Source organism: Acanthisitta chloris, unplaced genomic scaffold (assembly GCF_000695815.1).
Source record: "Acanthisitta chloris isolate BGI_N310 unplaced genomic scaffold, ASM69581v1 scaffold3471, whole genome shotgun sequence".
NCBI classification, from domain to species: domain Eukaryota; kingdom Metazoa; phylum Chordata; class Aves; order Passeriformes; family Acanthisittidae; genus Acanthisitta; species Acanthisitta chloris.
This window is the reverse complement of record NW_008657457.1, coordinates 23,079-38,417: the sequence shown is the minus strand read 5'-3', so window position 1 is coordinate 38,417 and position 15,339 is coordinate 23,079. Positions and strand designations below refer to the sequence as shown.

The window sequence follows — 15,339 nt, the reverse complement described above, 5'->3', positions numbered from 1 at the left end:
TCCTGGCTCCAGCACAGTCCCACGGGATCTGGACACTGCAGGTCACAGGGTCAGGCCAAAGAATGGGACGTGTCAGGCCCAGGGTCCATCCGCTGGTCTGGGCAGGAGCAGCAGAAGAGCAGAGCTGCTGCTGCCCTAGGAGGAGGCTAGAACATGCAGCAGGGGATGGAGCTAGGAGGGATGGGCACAGCAGAGCAGAGCTGTGGGCTGGCTCTGCCCGGGGCTGAGGCTGTAGGCATATAACTCTGAACAGCACCACTCGCTTGCCTTACTGCTGTGCTGAGTTCCCTGGATGCTGCTTCATGGGATGTTCCTCTCGTGTGAAGGTCTTGTAGGAGCCTCTGGTGCATTCGGTGCAGATCCTGAGGCACAGTCAGCACAGACACTCCTGTAGCCCCTTGTGGTGTCGGTTCCTGCCGCAGAAGACAGATGTTTGTGTTCTCTCTTGCAGACATGGAGTCTGGGGAGAGGTTATCAGCATCATCAGCCTCCTCTGCTGCAGCTGCTTCCACTCCAGCGGTGTCGGCGCCGTCGGTGGCTCCGGAGGCGTCCAGGGGTGGCCTTTCCCCTGGAGCTGCAGCACTGAGCTCCACAGTCAGCACGTGTGGTAAGAGTGACTCAGTTCTATGCTGCGATGGAATTCTAGTGTTTGTCAACACGTGTAATTGTTATTACGAGTCAGATGTAATAAGGTTGCACAGATGCGTCAGAGGGTTCTTGGGGTTGCTAAGCGACGCTTGTTTCCTGTGAGTACATTTCACGTAGTACTTATTTATTGAAGGAATGAAGTGAATTTAAAATTGCCTATTGAAAATGTGGAAAACAATCACAGTTTGCAAGGCTGCCTTGAAAGCAAGGTTCAGATCAAGGGCTGATCTAGCAAACCCAACACCACTATCAACTGCTTGAGTGTACATGATGTTCTCAGCATTCAGGCCTAACCTGTGCTGATGTATTTGGAGGAATAGCTGCTTCTAATGGAACTTGAGACTGAAAAGGTGAATTTCATAATGTCATGGTCTTGGATAGTCTTGAGTAGAGTGAAACATCTTGTCTTGAATCAGAAACATATGTGGAAGATTTCTCCATGCAAGAATCTCATTCTTGTGAATGAAACTCGTATTTTAACTGAATGATGCATATGTCATTTGCACAACAAGAAATGGTAACTGACTCTTCCACACTGTCTGTCTCTTCACTCTTGGAGAACAGATCTTATTTTCGTTAGGCTGGTTCTTGTAAGATAGGTAGTAAATAGGAAGTTTTTTCAGCTTAAGTTCGTGGTAATCCACTGCTCTCAGAATGAACTTGGTTCTTGCAGTAGAGTGAGCAAAAGGATATTATCCAAACTGAAAAACTCTTCTGTCCTGACACTACAGAATCAATAGATTCCCAGTGCCCTACTACATCCTACAATTGTTCATTTGCACCTGCCCTGGGAAGAAAAAGAGAAACCAGAATGTCTTTGTACTTTGAGTTACATCTTAGCTGTTATAATTTCTCTAAAATCAGCCCGAAAAGTTCTTAACTTAAACTGTTTCAGGACAGGTAACAGCATGTCTTATTTTTCAGTGCCCCAGTACAAATTCAACTCCAAAATGATTATCTCTGTCCATTAGCCCAGTGCCAGGTAACGGTCCTCTGGTGGTGCCCAGAATGCAGCAGGAGTTCTTTGCGCGTGGCCAAAAATGTGCAGCCCCAGCCTGGGGGTTTCTGTGACTCCTTTACCTCTCCTTGCTGCCTTTGCTTTGTAGGTGTTACAGCATGTGCTTTTGTATGTCCTGTAATGTCATGTATAAAAATAGGATCTGTATTTGCTCTACCGAGATATGGTAAGGCTGAATAAAATGAATAATGTAATAAAAATACAAACCTGTCAGTTTTGTTGCTCATTAGAAAACCCAGGGAGTTCTTAAGGAATTTTAAAAACTGTAGCCTCAACTTTGATTTAAAAAAAAGGTTTCATTTCTGTCTGATAGCTAATAGTTATAAGGACTGATAGTAATTCCCAGTATCCGTTGTTTTGATGGTCAGGTCCTTTGCCTGACTGCATCTGGTGTTTAAGAACATAGATACTTTGTCAAGGACAGTTTGTCTTCCTAAAACCAAGCTGGAATGGTGTTTGCTATCAGTACTGTCCCATCAGTTTTATTTATGAGTATATCTGTTTCTCTGCTGACACGGTGCACTATGGTTACTGTTGGATCGCTGTCCTAGGGATTCTCAGGAGTGTTCATGCTGTCAGCCAGCCAAAGGCTCTTCTCTCATGAATGACCTATGGCTGGAGTGGCAACTTCATTGAGTCTTGAAATTACAAGGTGCTCTGGAGCCAGGATGGAGGAGTACACTAGCCTGTTCCTGCACTGAGTGGTTTTTCACTTCTGTGAGATTTAAAAGACCCAGCAACATCTTTCAGTCTCAGTCTGATAATTAAATTATCTTCACATTAAAAAATGCATTTCTCTAGTATGTAATAAAGTAATTTTTTAAGAATGAGCAATTGTTCTTACTAAGAGAAAGTAAAAGCATCTTAATCTATGCATTAGATTAGAGAGGTTCTATTTATTCCAATTCATCTCTTTATTTTCCTTGCAGCAATCAATAGTCTATTAAGTAGTCTCTGCAATAAACTTGATTGCATACCCTGTCAGGCCCCACAGTACATGGTGAGTTAGGACTGGGAGTCTTTATGCTTTGCCAGGGAGATTAGACTGCAAATAAATTATTTTGGCATATTCCCAGGTCAAAAAGACAAAGCACCTGTGTGAAACCATTATGGGATATATCACATACTGCTAGTTTAATTGGTTAATACAGCACTAGTTGCTGAATAATTGAAGCATTCTAATCAAGTAAACAGATACTTTACTTGCTTTCTTCTTATTCACCCATTGCTGAAAATAAGAAGGTGCATTGGAAAAGCAAATTGACTCTGGAAAGAGGTTTAAATTCACCCTCACGAGAATGTTAGCAACCTTGGAAGAATATAAATCAACAGCCTTTTCTCAGATCAGTAAATGAAACCATAATTCAGTGTTTTGTCTTTCTGAGGGGCAGTAATACCTGTGTGTGAATCTGTTCAAAGCCAAACAGTGGAGCTGTATTGTTTTGGTACTGCCAGACCTGAAAGGTTCTTCGTTCTTAATTTGTGAAAAAGGAAGTTCAGAAACTTTTTATTAAATAACAAAAAGAAAAAAAATATTTTTACTCAAAGCAGAAGCTGCTTCTGTCAAACCAACAATCTTCAGCCTTTTTGGAGTTCCCTGTTTCTCTTTAAGTGAGACTCAGAATGGTTTTAGAATTGTGGGCATAAATGCACAAAGTCACAGGATTGATTTGCTTGGACAGTCTGTAATTTTACATTTGCTGTTCTGATTTACAGTAGCAAAGAGTTTTATTTTGTTTTCAGGACGAGCTATTTTTGTGCCTCAGTATTTATATGCAGATGACATTGTGGCTTCCCAAATAACTGTCGAGAAGGATCAGCTTCAGTGCCTAAAATGTCAAACTGTGTCAACAATTTTCTATTTTGCTAAGGCTTTTTTCCAGTCCTTGGGTTTGTCAAATTTTTCATCTGAGGCTTGTGGATATTTGTTGACTTGCTGAGATTTTAAGGATTCGAGATGCTAAGTGACCATAGCAAAATTGAAATGGGTATATAAAAACCAAGTGGTGATTGCACTTTGTGGAATGTACAACAGAATGTTGAGGGAGAATGGGATGGTAATATTAAAGAAGATGCAGATTAAGCACAAAGATGTGAACAGCAGCAGAGTACAATTAATTGCCAGTTCTGATGCTAACAGAGCACTCAGTGTTACACCATCTATGCCAGAATTTCTCACCTTTTGGAACTCAGTGTTAAGATTTTCATTACATCTGAATTTTGCTGTCCGTTTTACATACCCCTGAGAAGCAATCTGTAGTGCCATCATTTGAACACAGCACCAGCTTGGTTTAGATTTCCTGCTTCATATTATTACCTGATTTCTTTCTGAGTGTTTGCAGTCCACTGTGCAAACTGGTCCAGGCACTGGCTAAACTCTTTTTTAAGGACAGGAGTGTGATGATGATAGTAATACCCCAGAAGTGAACATTTTCATATTTTACCTTTATTTTTACAGGATGGAGTTAGTAGAAACATCACTGAAAGACAAACCATTTCTGTGCATTGTTTTTTGCATATTGGAGATTAAAGGGAAAGCACTGTAATCAAACACTCAAGTAATTTCATTCCCATCGAGCACCTGGTAGTTCCTGCACTAAAGGAAGCCTCAGTGAGAGTTACCATGTCATTCACACTTTGTGTAGCACAGTTTAGTAGGTCAGTGCTCTGTGTATGTTCCTTAAATCCTGACTGCTCAGAGTTAATCATCTGCAGTGTTTGTGCCTAATTTGGGTATCAGCTTCCTCAGTAGTGTGCAGTTTAGTCAATCCCTTTTATACATTTCCTCTTTTTTTAGAAAATTAGTCCAAGTGTATCTTCTTTGAACCTGTGATTTGTGAAGGAAAGTTAAAGAATGAGTCCTGGCAAATGTTTGTTACCTGTGTGTTTTGTTCTGTGAGAGCATATTCAGAGTTTGTTAAGTGCCTCTGTGTTTTGAGGTGCTGTGATGAGATAGCCAGTGCTTTCCTCTGCTTTTAAATGAGCAGCTATTCCTCATGTTTATGCATATGACGGGTTTTGTTTTTCAAACCAGCCATAGTGAGTGATGTTATGTGTGTATAAACAATTCCCAGCCTTTCCATGCTTTTCAGCTTTTTACACTGAGGCAGTACTAAGAAATCATGTGTACAAGGAACTTGGGAGACTTACTGGCTGTTGCAAGGCATGTGGAAGGCAAACTCTGCTGCCTCTGTAATGATTAAAGGACAGCAGAGAGAGGAGGGCAATGCACAGTAATCTCTGGCACCTCAGGAAGTTCTCAGCTCTGCTGTGTAAGGTGGAGTGCCCTTAGCATTGTTAGAAATACCACATTATTTCTGTATTTCTGCTGGTTGGAGCATTGATGTCGGTGTTTTAAGGCGTTGTTTAAGTACTTACTCCTTTTTAGCTCTTTGAGAAGATTGTATTGCACCCTGAAGTTCATTAATATTAACAAAGGCATTCACAGTTATCATGCCTTGTTACTAAGAGACCAGCATTGCTGAAATGTGTGTTGCCCTTTGGAGTAATGCTTTCAGCCATTTGTCTGTGCAGTGGTAGGAGAATTTCAAAAGCTGTGCTCAAAAATATTTACCCTATTTGAAGTAAGCCAAGAATGTTAAGGGGTGAGGCTTAATATGACATTTAGCTATGCAGAACGTGTCTGAGGTAAGTTAGTAACTTGAAGAGCAAACACTAAAATAGGAAAAATTAAGGAGACTTTGCTTCCATTTTGCCTTTGTTTTGTTTCTTTGTGTTTTAAAATGCACATTTTAAAACCAATAGCTTCTTCTTTCCAGGCACATCAGGGGATGGCTGAGGTACACACAGTGTACTTCCTGAAAAAAGCCACAGTAATAAGTTACCTACTCTTTTTGTGTGTGTGGTGAAGAAAGTTGGTGAAGAATCTCAAAGGTTGTTTTAACTTGCTCTGTCTTCAAAGGTCTATGAAACCTTGTGATGCAGTGCTGCTCCTCAGTATCACTAGCAATCTCCACTGTGGTCTGTGAGAGAAGGAGATACAGAAATGAGCTTTGGGTTGGTCGGGGTATTATTTTACATGTTGTGGTAGTTTACAAACTGAAGTTAAAGGCCTTTGAACCAAGTTGAGCATACATAGAACTGAAATACAATGCTTTAAACTCAGGTCAAAAGCATAAAGAAATATACTGTGTGCATCACTTGCAGAAGTTAGCAACAGTGGAGGTAAGTGCAAATCCATTCTTGGTTTGGAGCAGGGAAGAAAGGTACCTGAACCAGAAATTTGAATTGAATAGCAGGAATTTCCCTGCACTGTGTGTGCAATATTCCTGTTCTGTTGCCTTGTAGTTGCCAATAAAGGAAGAATCCTAGCGAATGCCCTCGTGTTCCTGACACCTGGCATGATGAGGTGCTGCAGGCAGGACATGGTTCCAGTCATCCATTGTATACACAAACACAGTAATAGCGTTTGAAACATCCAGAGGAGAAGTAGGATTAGCAAACAAGGCCAGGTAATGGTTTCTGTGTAAAAGTCCTCAGAGGTGTGGTTGGTTTGCAGAGGCCTTTGGTGACTGTGTGAGTCTCTTGGAAAACAGGGAGTGCTTGGTCTTTCTCCCACTGTGCTTTTTGGCATGCTGCTCTTTATATCAGAGCATGGCACCAAAGAACTTACTGTGCTTCAGTGTCAAGTCTTTTCCTGCTGTTTCTCTCTAGTAGCAGCTATTTTGTTCTTCTGGGTATGTATGCTTTTACAGCCCTGGAATTCCAGGATTTGTCTTGCATCCTTGTGTTCAGGCTGTCCCAAAAGTTGAAGTTCAGCTCTGAAGCTTCTGCAAAATTTCCTTTACCAGGATTATGAAATTTCTGGTCCTTTGTTTTAAATGCTTGCCCTGTCCTGCCTGGCTGTACTATGCCTGCTCTTTTCTGTGCTGCCCTTCCCCAGCCTTCCAGATGTGTAGCAGCTCAAGTAAGCTCTCTTTTTACTTCTTTCTGGTCTCTTGCCTGGTCATTTTCCTTTGCACTTCTTTTCCTTTCTGTGTTAGATTCACTGTCCTTATTAAGGGATGCAAAACTCCATCTATGATTACATTTTACAAGTGATTTTTACAATCCAGGTCATCTAGCCCTGTTGGGTTTCTTCCCCTCTTCATCATGTCTCACCTTCATCCTGTCAGCCAACCTCCCAGCCCTAGACATGAGGCACCAGTGGCACTGAGGCGTTTGAGATGCTGCAGAAATAAATAGAGGCTGCTTTTTTCCTGATCCAGTGTCAAGCTCCAGGTAGAAACCTTTTGGAGTGGCTACAGAATTACTGTAGAGTAGCTAGTGATTGCTCTGTTTGATAGGTCTTCTCATGCTTCAGGTGTGGTTTTGTGGTGGAGGCCTTGGAGACTGAGATTGCAGAGGTGGCTGAGAGCTGCTGTTTCACAGTTCTGGTGTAGGAAGCCTGCTGAGGTAATAGTGAAAGTTCAGGGGTGATCAGTGCATACTGACTCTGTTTATCAGACTAGCACTTTCATTTTGGGGTGCTCGGGGGTGATCAGTGCATACTGACTCTGTTCATCAGACTAGCACTTTCGTTTTGGGGTGCTCCGTGTCACATACCTTTCTATTAAGTATTTATTTTCAGAATGACTGAAATAGAAGTGCACTGCAGTCTGTACCAGGATGGCTGTAGTGACTGGAGACCAGAGCTGCTGCAGGATATATGTGTCGTTTGAGAGGTTCCTGACTGCTCTGTTTTGTTCTTATTTCTAGATCGAGTAACCCTGCTCTAGATTATGCACAGCAATAATACCGAAATGTTTGAATATGTCATCAGAGGGACTGAAGTGTGTTTTTGTTTCCTTTGTGGTGCAGAGTGGTGGCGAACAGCAGACACACACTCTCGTCCCGGGGCAGCTTTTTTCCCTCCGCTCTTGGGAATTCCTCCCCTGTTTGCACCTCCTGCACAGAACCATGATCCCTCCTCGTTCCACTCCAGGGCTGCAGGAAAGGGCGCTCGGAGCAGCACGGACAAAGGTAATGGCTGGGCTGGCAGGAGGACAGTCACACTGAGCTTCGTGCAGGATGATGTGGAGTTTGAGCACTCCCTCTGCCCGTCCTTCCCATTCCTGAAGAGTTGTGTAGCTCTGGTTCTGCAGCTGAGCACGAGGCTCTCAGGAATGAAAGACTTCCACTAATGCTTCCCCCCACTTTTCCCTCAGGGAGTTTGTCTGAGTAGTGGGGAAAGGTTTTTTCTCAAAGTTTGTGGTGTGTTTAGGAGAGTTTGTAGGTGCAGAGCCAACACCGTTCCCGTGTGCCGCTGTTTGCCAGGGCACGGAGGGAGGGGAGGGAAGGCTGGCAGGGACTCACTGGGAGCCTATGGCACAGCCTTTTCCTGCACTCAGGCCAGTGGTTTATGTACCACTGCACATCTGGAAGATGGGAGATAGATGGGTTTGGTGTTTGATGCTAGGTCTGCTCAGCCTGGGGGAAAGGAGGCTGAGGGTGACCTTGTCCCTGTCCATGGCTGCCCCAGAGGGATGGAGAGGAGGTGCTGGTCTGACCTCTCGGTGTGTGGTGGGAAGGTGTCAGGGGTGGTGTAAAGCTGCTCTGGAGAGGTGAGCAGGCTCACCTGTCTGTGCTCAGGAAGCATTGGGACCATGCTCTTAGATCTGTAGATAACTTCAGGTTGTTCCCTGAGGGGTCAGGAGTTGGACTTGATGGTCCTTGTGGATCCCTTGAAGTTCAGACTTACAAATGGACAATTTCAGGTTGTTTTCTCCCCCCACACCTCTTATAACATTAACTGTGTTTGCCCTTTAAGTCATGTGTGCTCTGTATGTGTAAACTAAAGTAACTCCAGATCAAACTAACAGCAAATTTTTAGTGTATGTGGGGAGTAACCTGCAGACAGTGTAGTGTCTTGTTACGGAAGCTTAGGTTAGTGTGACTGGAGCATCTCAACGAGGTATCTGCTGCTTTGGATTTATTTCAAGTGTCGCTGAAAATCTGTCATCTGCAGGTATAAATGGATCAGTGAATGGGAACAGCACCACTGCGATGTCTGCTGTGACCTCCTCCGCGCTCTCCACCAGCACGGCCGCGTCGGCAGCACAGGTGAAGGCTGTGCCCTCGGCAGCAGGAGCACGCAAGTACAACCAGGAGCAAAGCAAAGTGCAGCTTCTGGACACCAGGGCTGACAAAATCAAGGACAAGGTAAATACACAGGAAGAAACTTAAGATTTGGACAGGGACTGGACACGATAAGTGTTACGACTGTGCACATCAGCATTTTTAAGTATTCTTTCCCAGTACAAAGTGTTTTGGATTCTTCTTATTTATTGGAGCAAGATCTGTGCTCTTGTCTCTGTAGGGGGTTTTGTGTTGGCCTTTGGGATTTTTTAAAATTGTTTTTTGACATATTTGGGAACCAAAAGTTACCGTTGGCACTAATTCCCCTGATTAATGGCTGTATGCAGCATCATGTTTTGTTTAATTTATCTAATTATGTAAGTATATTATTTTAACACCAATATTGGATATTATTATATTATGGTATAAATATTGGTGTTATAACATTATAAAGTCTGTATTTTAATGTAATTATGTTTTCATGTAACTTGCAAAAACAAGATGAAGGTTTTAGACATTAAAAGAAAAATGTTTTTATGGAAGTAATTTCGTATTTATCAGAAGAAAAAAGTATTTTTAGTGGCTATGTTTCAGCTTAAAATCTTAGCCGTCTAATATGAAAGACATGAGTAATCTCAGTGACTTAGTAAACCTCCTTATATTCTGACCTAAGCACTTTTCAAGAACTTTGCCACTTTTGGAATCAAAACTATTTAATCAAACCACAGGAAATGGTGTATTGCTTTGGAATGTAGTGATGCCAAGTGTTCTCTCAATGCCTGTGGTCAGGAAAACACTTGGCACTTTGTGACCAGCTTTTCATTTTCCTCATCTTGTGAAGCACTTTCTAAACACTTGGCACTTTGTGACCAGCTTTTAATTTTCCTCATCTTGTGAAGCACTTTCCCTTTAGTCTTCTGCAGAGTCAGTTGTGTTCAAGGATTGCAGATCACTTTACTCCACAGTCTCACTGCTCTTTGTTTCATAGATTATGTATAATAATAAGATGATGTAACAGATTAAAGCTGAGCCATTAATAAAGAATTCATCTTCCTGGTAGAAGCCCAGAAAAAAAGCAGTGGAAAGCTCCAGTGACAGTGATTCAGGCTCCTCTTCAGACACCTCGAGCGAGGGCATTAGTAGTAGTGACTCTGATGACCTAGAGGAGGATGAAGAGGAGGAGGAGGACCAGAGTGCTGAAGAGAGTGAAGATGATGAATCTGATTCTGAAAACGAAGCACATCACAAAAGCAAGAACAAGGTATAACACCTCACTGTGCTGCTCACAGTCTTGTCACTGCAAACTGTGACCAGTTGTCCTGTTTGCATCTGTGAGCAGTTATTTAACTGCACATTGATACATGCTAAGAATACTCTTTGTAGGTTTGCTTCAGGGTTTTCTGTTTGTGGTTGGTTTGTTTTGCTTCCTTTGTGTGCCTGCATGCCTGTGCATTGTTCTTTACAGGCTGAGAGCTTAACAGTTGGTTGTCTGCTGTTTCTGTGTGAGGTAGGAAAGGTAAAGAAATTAAGTACTGTGTGCTGATAGTGCTTTGGAAATGTCTTTATGGATATTGCTTTGCAGTGGCTTTTTTTCCTGGTGGAGGTTTTGCTTCCCTGGTAGGCAGGAGAAGAAGATTGGAGTCATGGGTATCCTGTTAGGTTTAGAGTCAAAAATGCACATTAGAACAACCGTGGTTTAATGCTCCTTCTCTGGGGGAAAACCAACCCTTAACAATAAATGTATTACAAGACTGATTTAAAAAATATTATTGTTCATCCACTGCCAAGAATAGTGTGATTGTTTGGTGGAGACTGATCATATGCTTTGTGTTTTTAAAAGGATCTCTAGCTTATGTAATGAACAGTCAAAAATACATATTTTGCAGGTGCTAATGCATAGTGGTGTCACAGATACAAAAACTGATGGACAGAAACCACATGAAAAGTCCCAAGAAAAAAGAACACACCAGCAGATACCTCTTGTGTCTGATTCCCAGACTCACTCATCATTCCAGTCCCAGCAGAAGCAGCCTCAGGTTTTGTCACAGCAGCTTCCCTTTATTTTCCAAAGCTCTCAGGCAAAGGAGGAATCTGTGAACAAACACACCAGTGTCATACAGTCTACGGGACTGGTTCCTAATGTGAAACCTTTGTCTTTGGTACATCAAGCCAAAAAGGAATCCTATTTAAAACTCATAGTTCCTTCCCCTGATCTACTCAAAGCAGGGAATAAAAATACCTCTGAAGAATCTCTCTCTTTGACCAGCGATGTAAGATCAAAACGGGTGAGTTCAGTGGTTTGGTTGTTTGTCACCTGTGTTAGCTGCTTGACAACATGCAATGATGTGCCTCCAGGCTCTTGGACATAGAATGTATTGAAATTATAAGTATGTGTTTTTTCACAGTTTGGGAGGTTTATGTGTTTTTAGAGTTGACCTGTGTTTCTGAATGGTGTAGGTTAGCTAGACTGTGTGGGTCATGCACCTCTTAAGGACAACACGCAGCTAAAATCAGAATATCAACATAAGAAAAGTACTCGGGGAGAAAATTATGTAGCCTGGATATATTTCCTGTGCTTCTAGTTCCAGTCCAAATGTTGATTTAATACTTCACATCTCTGGTCTGTAAACGGGGCTTCACTTTTCATCAAGTTGGATTTCATTATTATAGGTCAAACTAGTTAAAATCCCCTTTTTAATCATGGTCTTAAACAAAGTATCTGAAAGCCTTTTTATCAAAGGAATGCTCAGTGTAACCTTGAGTTTTGTTTGCTCTTTAAAGACATATTCATGCACTGATAGCTGTTAAAACTCAATATGGCCATTGCAATAGTTTTCATAGGATCCCAGAACCTTTTGGCTTAAAGGAACCTAAAAGCTCATCCAGTCCCACCTGTGCCCTGGGCAGGGACACCTCCCACCAGCCCAGGCTGCTCCAAGCCCATCCAACCTGGCCTGGAACACTCCCAGGGATGGAGCAGCCACAGCTGCTCTGGGCAACCTGTGCCAGAGCCTCAGCACCCTCACTCAATTTGATCTTCCTTTTTCCTGTTCAGGACTGTACAGTGTGTTTGTGTGTGTCTGTCTGAACAGTTGTGCAGCTTTCAACAACTGTTTTAGATTCTCCATTTGTTTATTTTGTTAACAGTGATTGTGGTGATCGGTGGTGAAATTTCAGTTAGAATTGAGTGAGGATTAGGGGAGAATTAAAATGTAGCATGTTATGAACACTGGGGCTTGGGATATATGTACAAAAAATACAGTTACCGAGGCAATTTTCATAGCTGTTATTTTATTGCTTTCAAATTTTGTTTAAAACCAAGTAGTATTGGGGAGGAGTAACAAGAACTGTGATTCACAGCAAGCTGTCAGGCCTCAGTGAGGGCTGAAACATACTTACTTTTTATTCCTAGATCAGAAGATAAACACAGTTTTTGTTTTCAATTCCCAGTTACTTCATACAGTTCAAATAAGCTTGTAATTTACCTGAAGTGACCAAATAAATCACAGTTATGAAAACATACATCTTTGCCTTTGGAAGAGGCTTCTGCTTTCAGGTGGAGGTTATGAGTCTTTAGCTGGTGATAGATTGCCCATTTAGTGGTTTGATTTCTCTGAAGCTTTTGCTGGAGACATGCACTGTGTGAATAGTTACTTTAGAGATTTACCTAATTCTATACTCACTTTTGAATGTTAGTAACTTCAGGAATGTATTGTGTTTGATTTAGTTTAGAAAAATTGAGTTAAACTGTACCATCTTTATCCGTTTTATTATGTTTTCCATCAAAGATGATAAGGTGGGGGTTTTTTCCTTTGGAAGAGTCTTTATACTAAAGACAGTGTAAGCTTTACATGCATTTCTGAGCCACTACTGATTAAGTTTTACCTGAAGGACATTTAAGTACCACTGTTTCAGTTAAAAAATCAGCATGTCACAGCACTTCTGAGTAAAACCTTTCCCCCCCCTTTTTTTTTTTTCAAACAGCATTTTTCTATGCCAAGAGTCTTCTGCTAGTATTGTGGCCACTAGTGTGTTGTATTTGCCTCGTGCTTTCAGATGGACAGGTTATTAAAGGTAGCTGTACATTCCCTAGGGAGATTTGTGTGTCCTGCAGTGGTAAGTGGGGATTTCTGTGCTGGTGCACAAGAGTAGTCTCCTGCTAAAAGTTTCTTTTTTCAAGATGCTTAATGAAAAGCCTGGTCTTTATAAAAGTCACTGTCTAGAGCAATGCAGAGGTGAGAGAGCTTCCCTACATAATTTGGATCAGCTTCATCCTGAGTTCAATTCATCTTTCCCACTTGATTTACAGTGAAAAATCACCCAAGCCTTGTGTGACTTGTAGTTACACTCATCTCTTCTGTTGTAGCTAGTTCCTGCTTTTGACCTACTAAATAGTTTGCAGTTGGTTAAAATTTCCTAGAGTTCACCTGCTTGAATAGTAAACCAAACCAAACAAACAGCTCCACATTTTATTCCTCTGTCTTCTTATTTCTTTAGGAACAATACAAACAGACATTCCCAGCAGCTCAGCTAAAGAAACAGGAATCATCTAAGAACCTGAAGAAGGTTATCGCAGCTTTGTCAAGCCCCAAACCAACATCTAGTTCACCAGCTCATCAAAAACTCACATCCTTGGAAAACAACCATTCTAACCCATTCCTGACCAATGCACTTTTAGGTAATCACCAACCCAATGGAGTTATTCAGAGCGTCATCCAGGAGGCTCCTCTCGCACTCACCACGAAACCGAAAGCGCAGACCAAGCTCAGTGAGAGTGTAGCCATCCCTAGCAGTGCCCCCTTTGCTTTGCCAGTAAACTTGAGTGCGTGTGGGAAAAAGCCAGCCGGTAACCGGACACCCGCCGTGCCCTCTACCTCTCCTGTGTTACCTGGGTCAGGAAAGGACAAGCCAGTCAGCAATAACGCGGGGAAAGCGCAGCACCGCCTGCCCTCGGCAAAGCTGGTGGTGGAGCAGTTCAGAGGGGCAGACTCAGATGCCCCCAGCAGTAAGGACTCTGACGACTCCAATGATGATGACGACGACGACGAAGATGAAGATGAGGATGATGAAGATGATGATTCTGATGATAGCCAATCAGGTGGTTTAACCTTTTTAATAGGAAAAGCAGAAACTTTTATTTTTTGAGTTTTGAAAACATGCATTTCCCACCATATTTTAAAGCAGGGGTAGGAAGTGTTGGGCCAGAGTGGCCCACACAGTGTCCTACAGGTACCCTGGGAAGTAACACATCTCCCCATCACCCATTGTCTCATATCCAAAGTTATTTTTGGGGTGTTCTGATCCTTGGGCAGCTGTCCTGGTGAGGTGGCTCCACAGCCTTCTGGCAAGGCTGTCAGGAACCTTCCTTTCCCATCCTGGCTAAAACCAGGACACCCAGCCTGCAGCTCAGGGACTGCTGATGTCACGAGGTGCTCAGGAGGGGATGGAGATTAAGGCTGGTTGATGGTTAGTGATTCTGGCAGGCTGCAAAACAGGCTTCCCTGACCAGAGAGGGACTAAACAAAGGCCTTCAAACTGTCAGGAATGGCAAGAAAAGTGTTTCTGCTCCTCATTCAGAACCTCAGTAGTTGGTGAGCAAGTACTAGGACAGTTGTAAGGGCTGCAGTCCAGACTGCTGTTTCCAGGACTCTGAAGCAATTTGGAGTGGCAAGGCCTGTTTTAGAGAGTTGATTGTATTCACAGTCACTCCTTTCTCCCCTGTGTGCTGATATTTCTTGGGTCCAGCCTCCACCTTCATCATTCTCTTCCCCCTTTCATCTACACACCCTGTACTAATCTTCTGTCTCACAGCTCTAGCCCATCTTTAATTCCTAACCCTGCCTTTCCTTGGCTCTAACTCTTCCTTTGCCCAGGTTGCCATAGTTCTGATTCTAACACCTTCAGCCTGTACCCAGTTCTGTTGTTTTCTTCCTCTTCACTGTGGATTTCACACCCTGTGAAATGCCCTTCCTGGGGTAGTGCCCAGCTGCTGCCTGGTTTCCATGGAGTGATGTAGCTGTAGCTTGTTCTAGGGTAAATAGTCTCTTAAAGTAGTGCAGCTTCTGTCATTCATCTCTTTCCATGCAAAGGAACAGTGCATTGTCAGGCAGAATTATTTTATGCTGTCATATCTGTAGTAATTTTAAAGCTTAGGTAGTTAATTATAACCTTCTATTTATACTCAGGTGGTGTTATTAAAAAAGCATATTTAATAAGACAAAAGACTTTGCAAGTGTTAGAACTTTAACGTATTTGCCAGTAGCTATCAAGTCATAATGTGCCTTTTTGCCACACTTCTTTTTGAACAGAGTCTGACAGTAATTCTGAGTCAGATACAGAAGGGTCTGAAGAGGAAGATGATGAGGATGATAAAGATCAAGATGAATCAGATACAGACACTGAGGGAGAAAAAACTCCGTTGAAACTGAACAAAAGTTCCTCCTCTGTGAAGAGTTCTTCCATGGGACTTGCAGCTCATTCCACCCCACTTAACCTCCAAGTAGCCAAGCCCCCCAGCTCTGCACCAGCTGCCTTATGCCCTGAGGCCCAGCCTGCAGTGTTCCTCGGGACAGCTCCCTCCACCCTGACGCCAGGCA

The 15,339-nt window shown here is 42.6% G+C and overlaps 1 protein-coding gene across 1 annotated transcript in view; it reads left to right on the top strand.

Annotated features, from left to right (window-relative positions):
- Positions 1 to 453: 453 nt before the first annotated feature.
- Positions 454 to 15,339, top strand: part of LOC103811718 (bromodomain adjacent to zinc finger domain protein 2B) — a gene marked incomplete at its 3' end in the record, with an annotated part of 37,950 nt that continues 23,064 nt past the window's right edge. The window contains exons 1-7 of the mRNA XM_009084707.1: positions 454 to 607; positions 7,487 to 7,648; positions 8,634 to 8,827; positions 9,804 to 10,004; positions 10,630 to 11,028; positions 13,241 to 13,841; positions 15,052 to 15,334. Coding sequence (XP_009082955.1) covers positions 454 to 607; positions 7,487 to 7,648; positions 8,634 to 8,827; positions 9,804 to 10,004; positions 10,630 to 11,028; positions 13,241 to 13,841; positions 15,052 to 15,334 — 1,994 coding nt within the window. The remainder of the gene's footprint in view (positions 608 to 7,486; positions 7,649 to 8,633; positions 8,828 to 9,803; positions 10,005 to 10,629; positions 11,029 to 13,240; positions 13,842 to 15,051; positions 15,335 to 15,339) is intronic.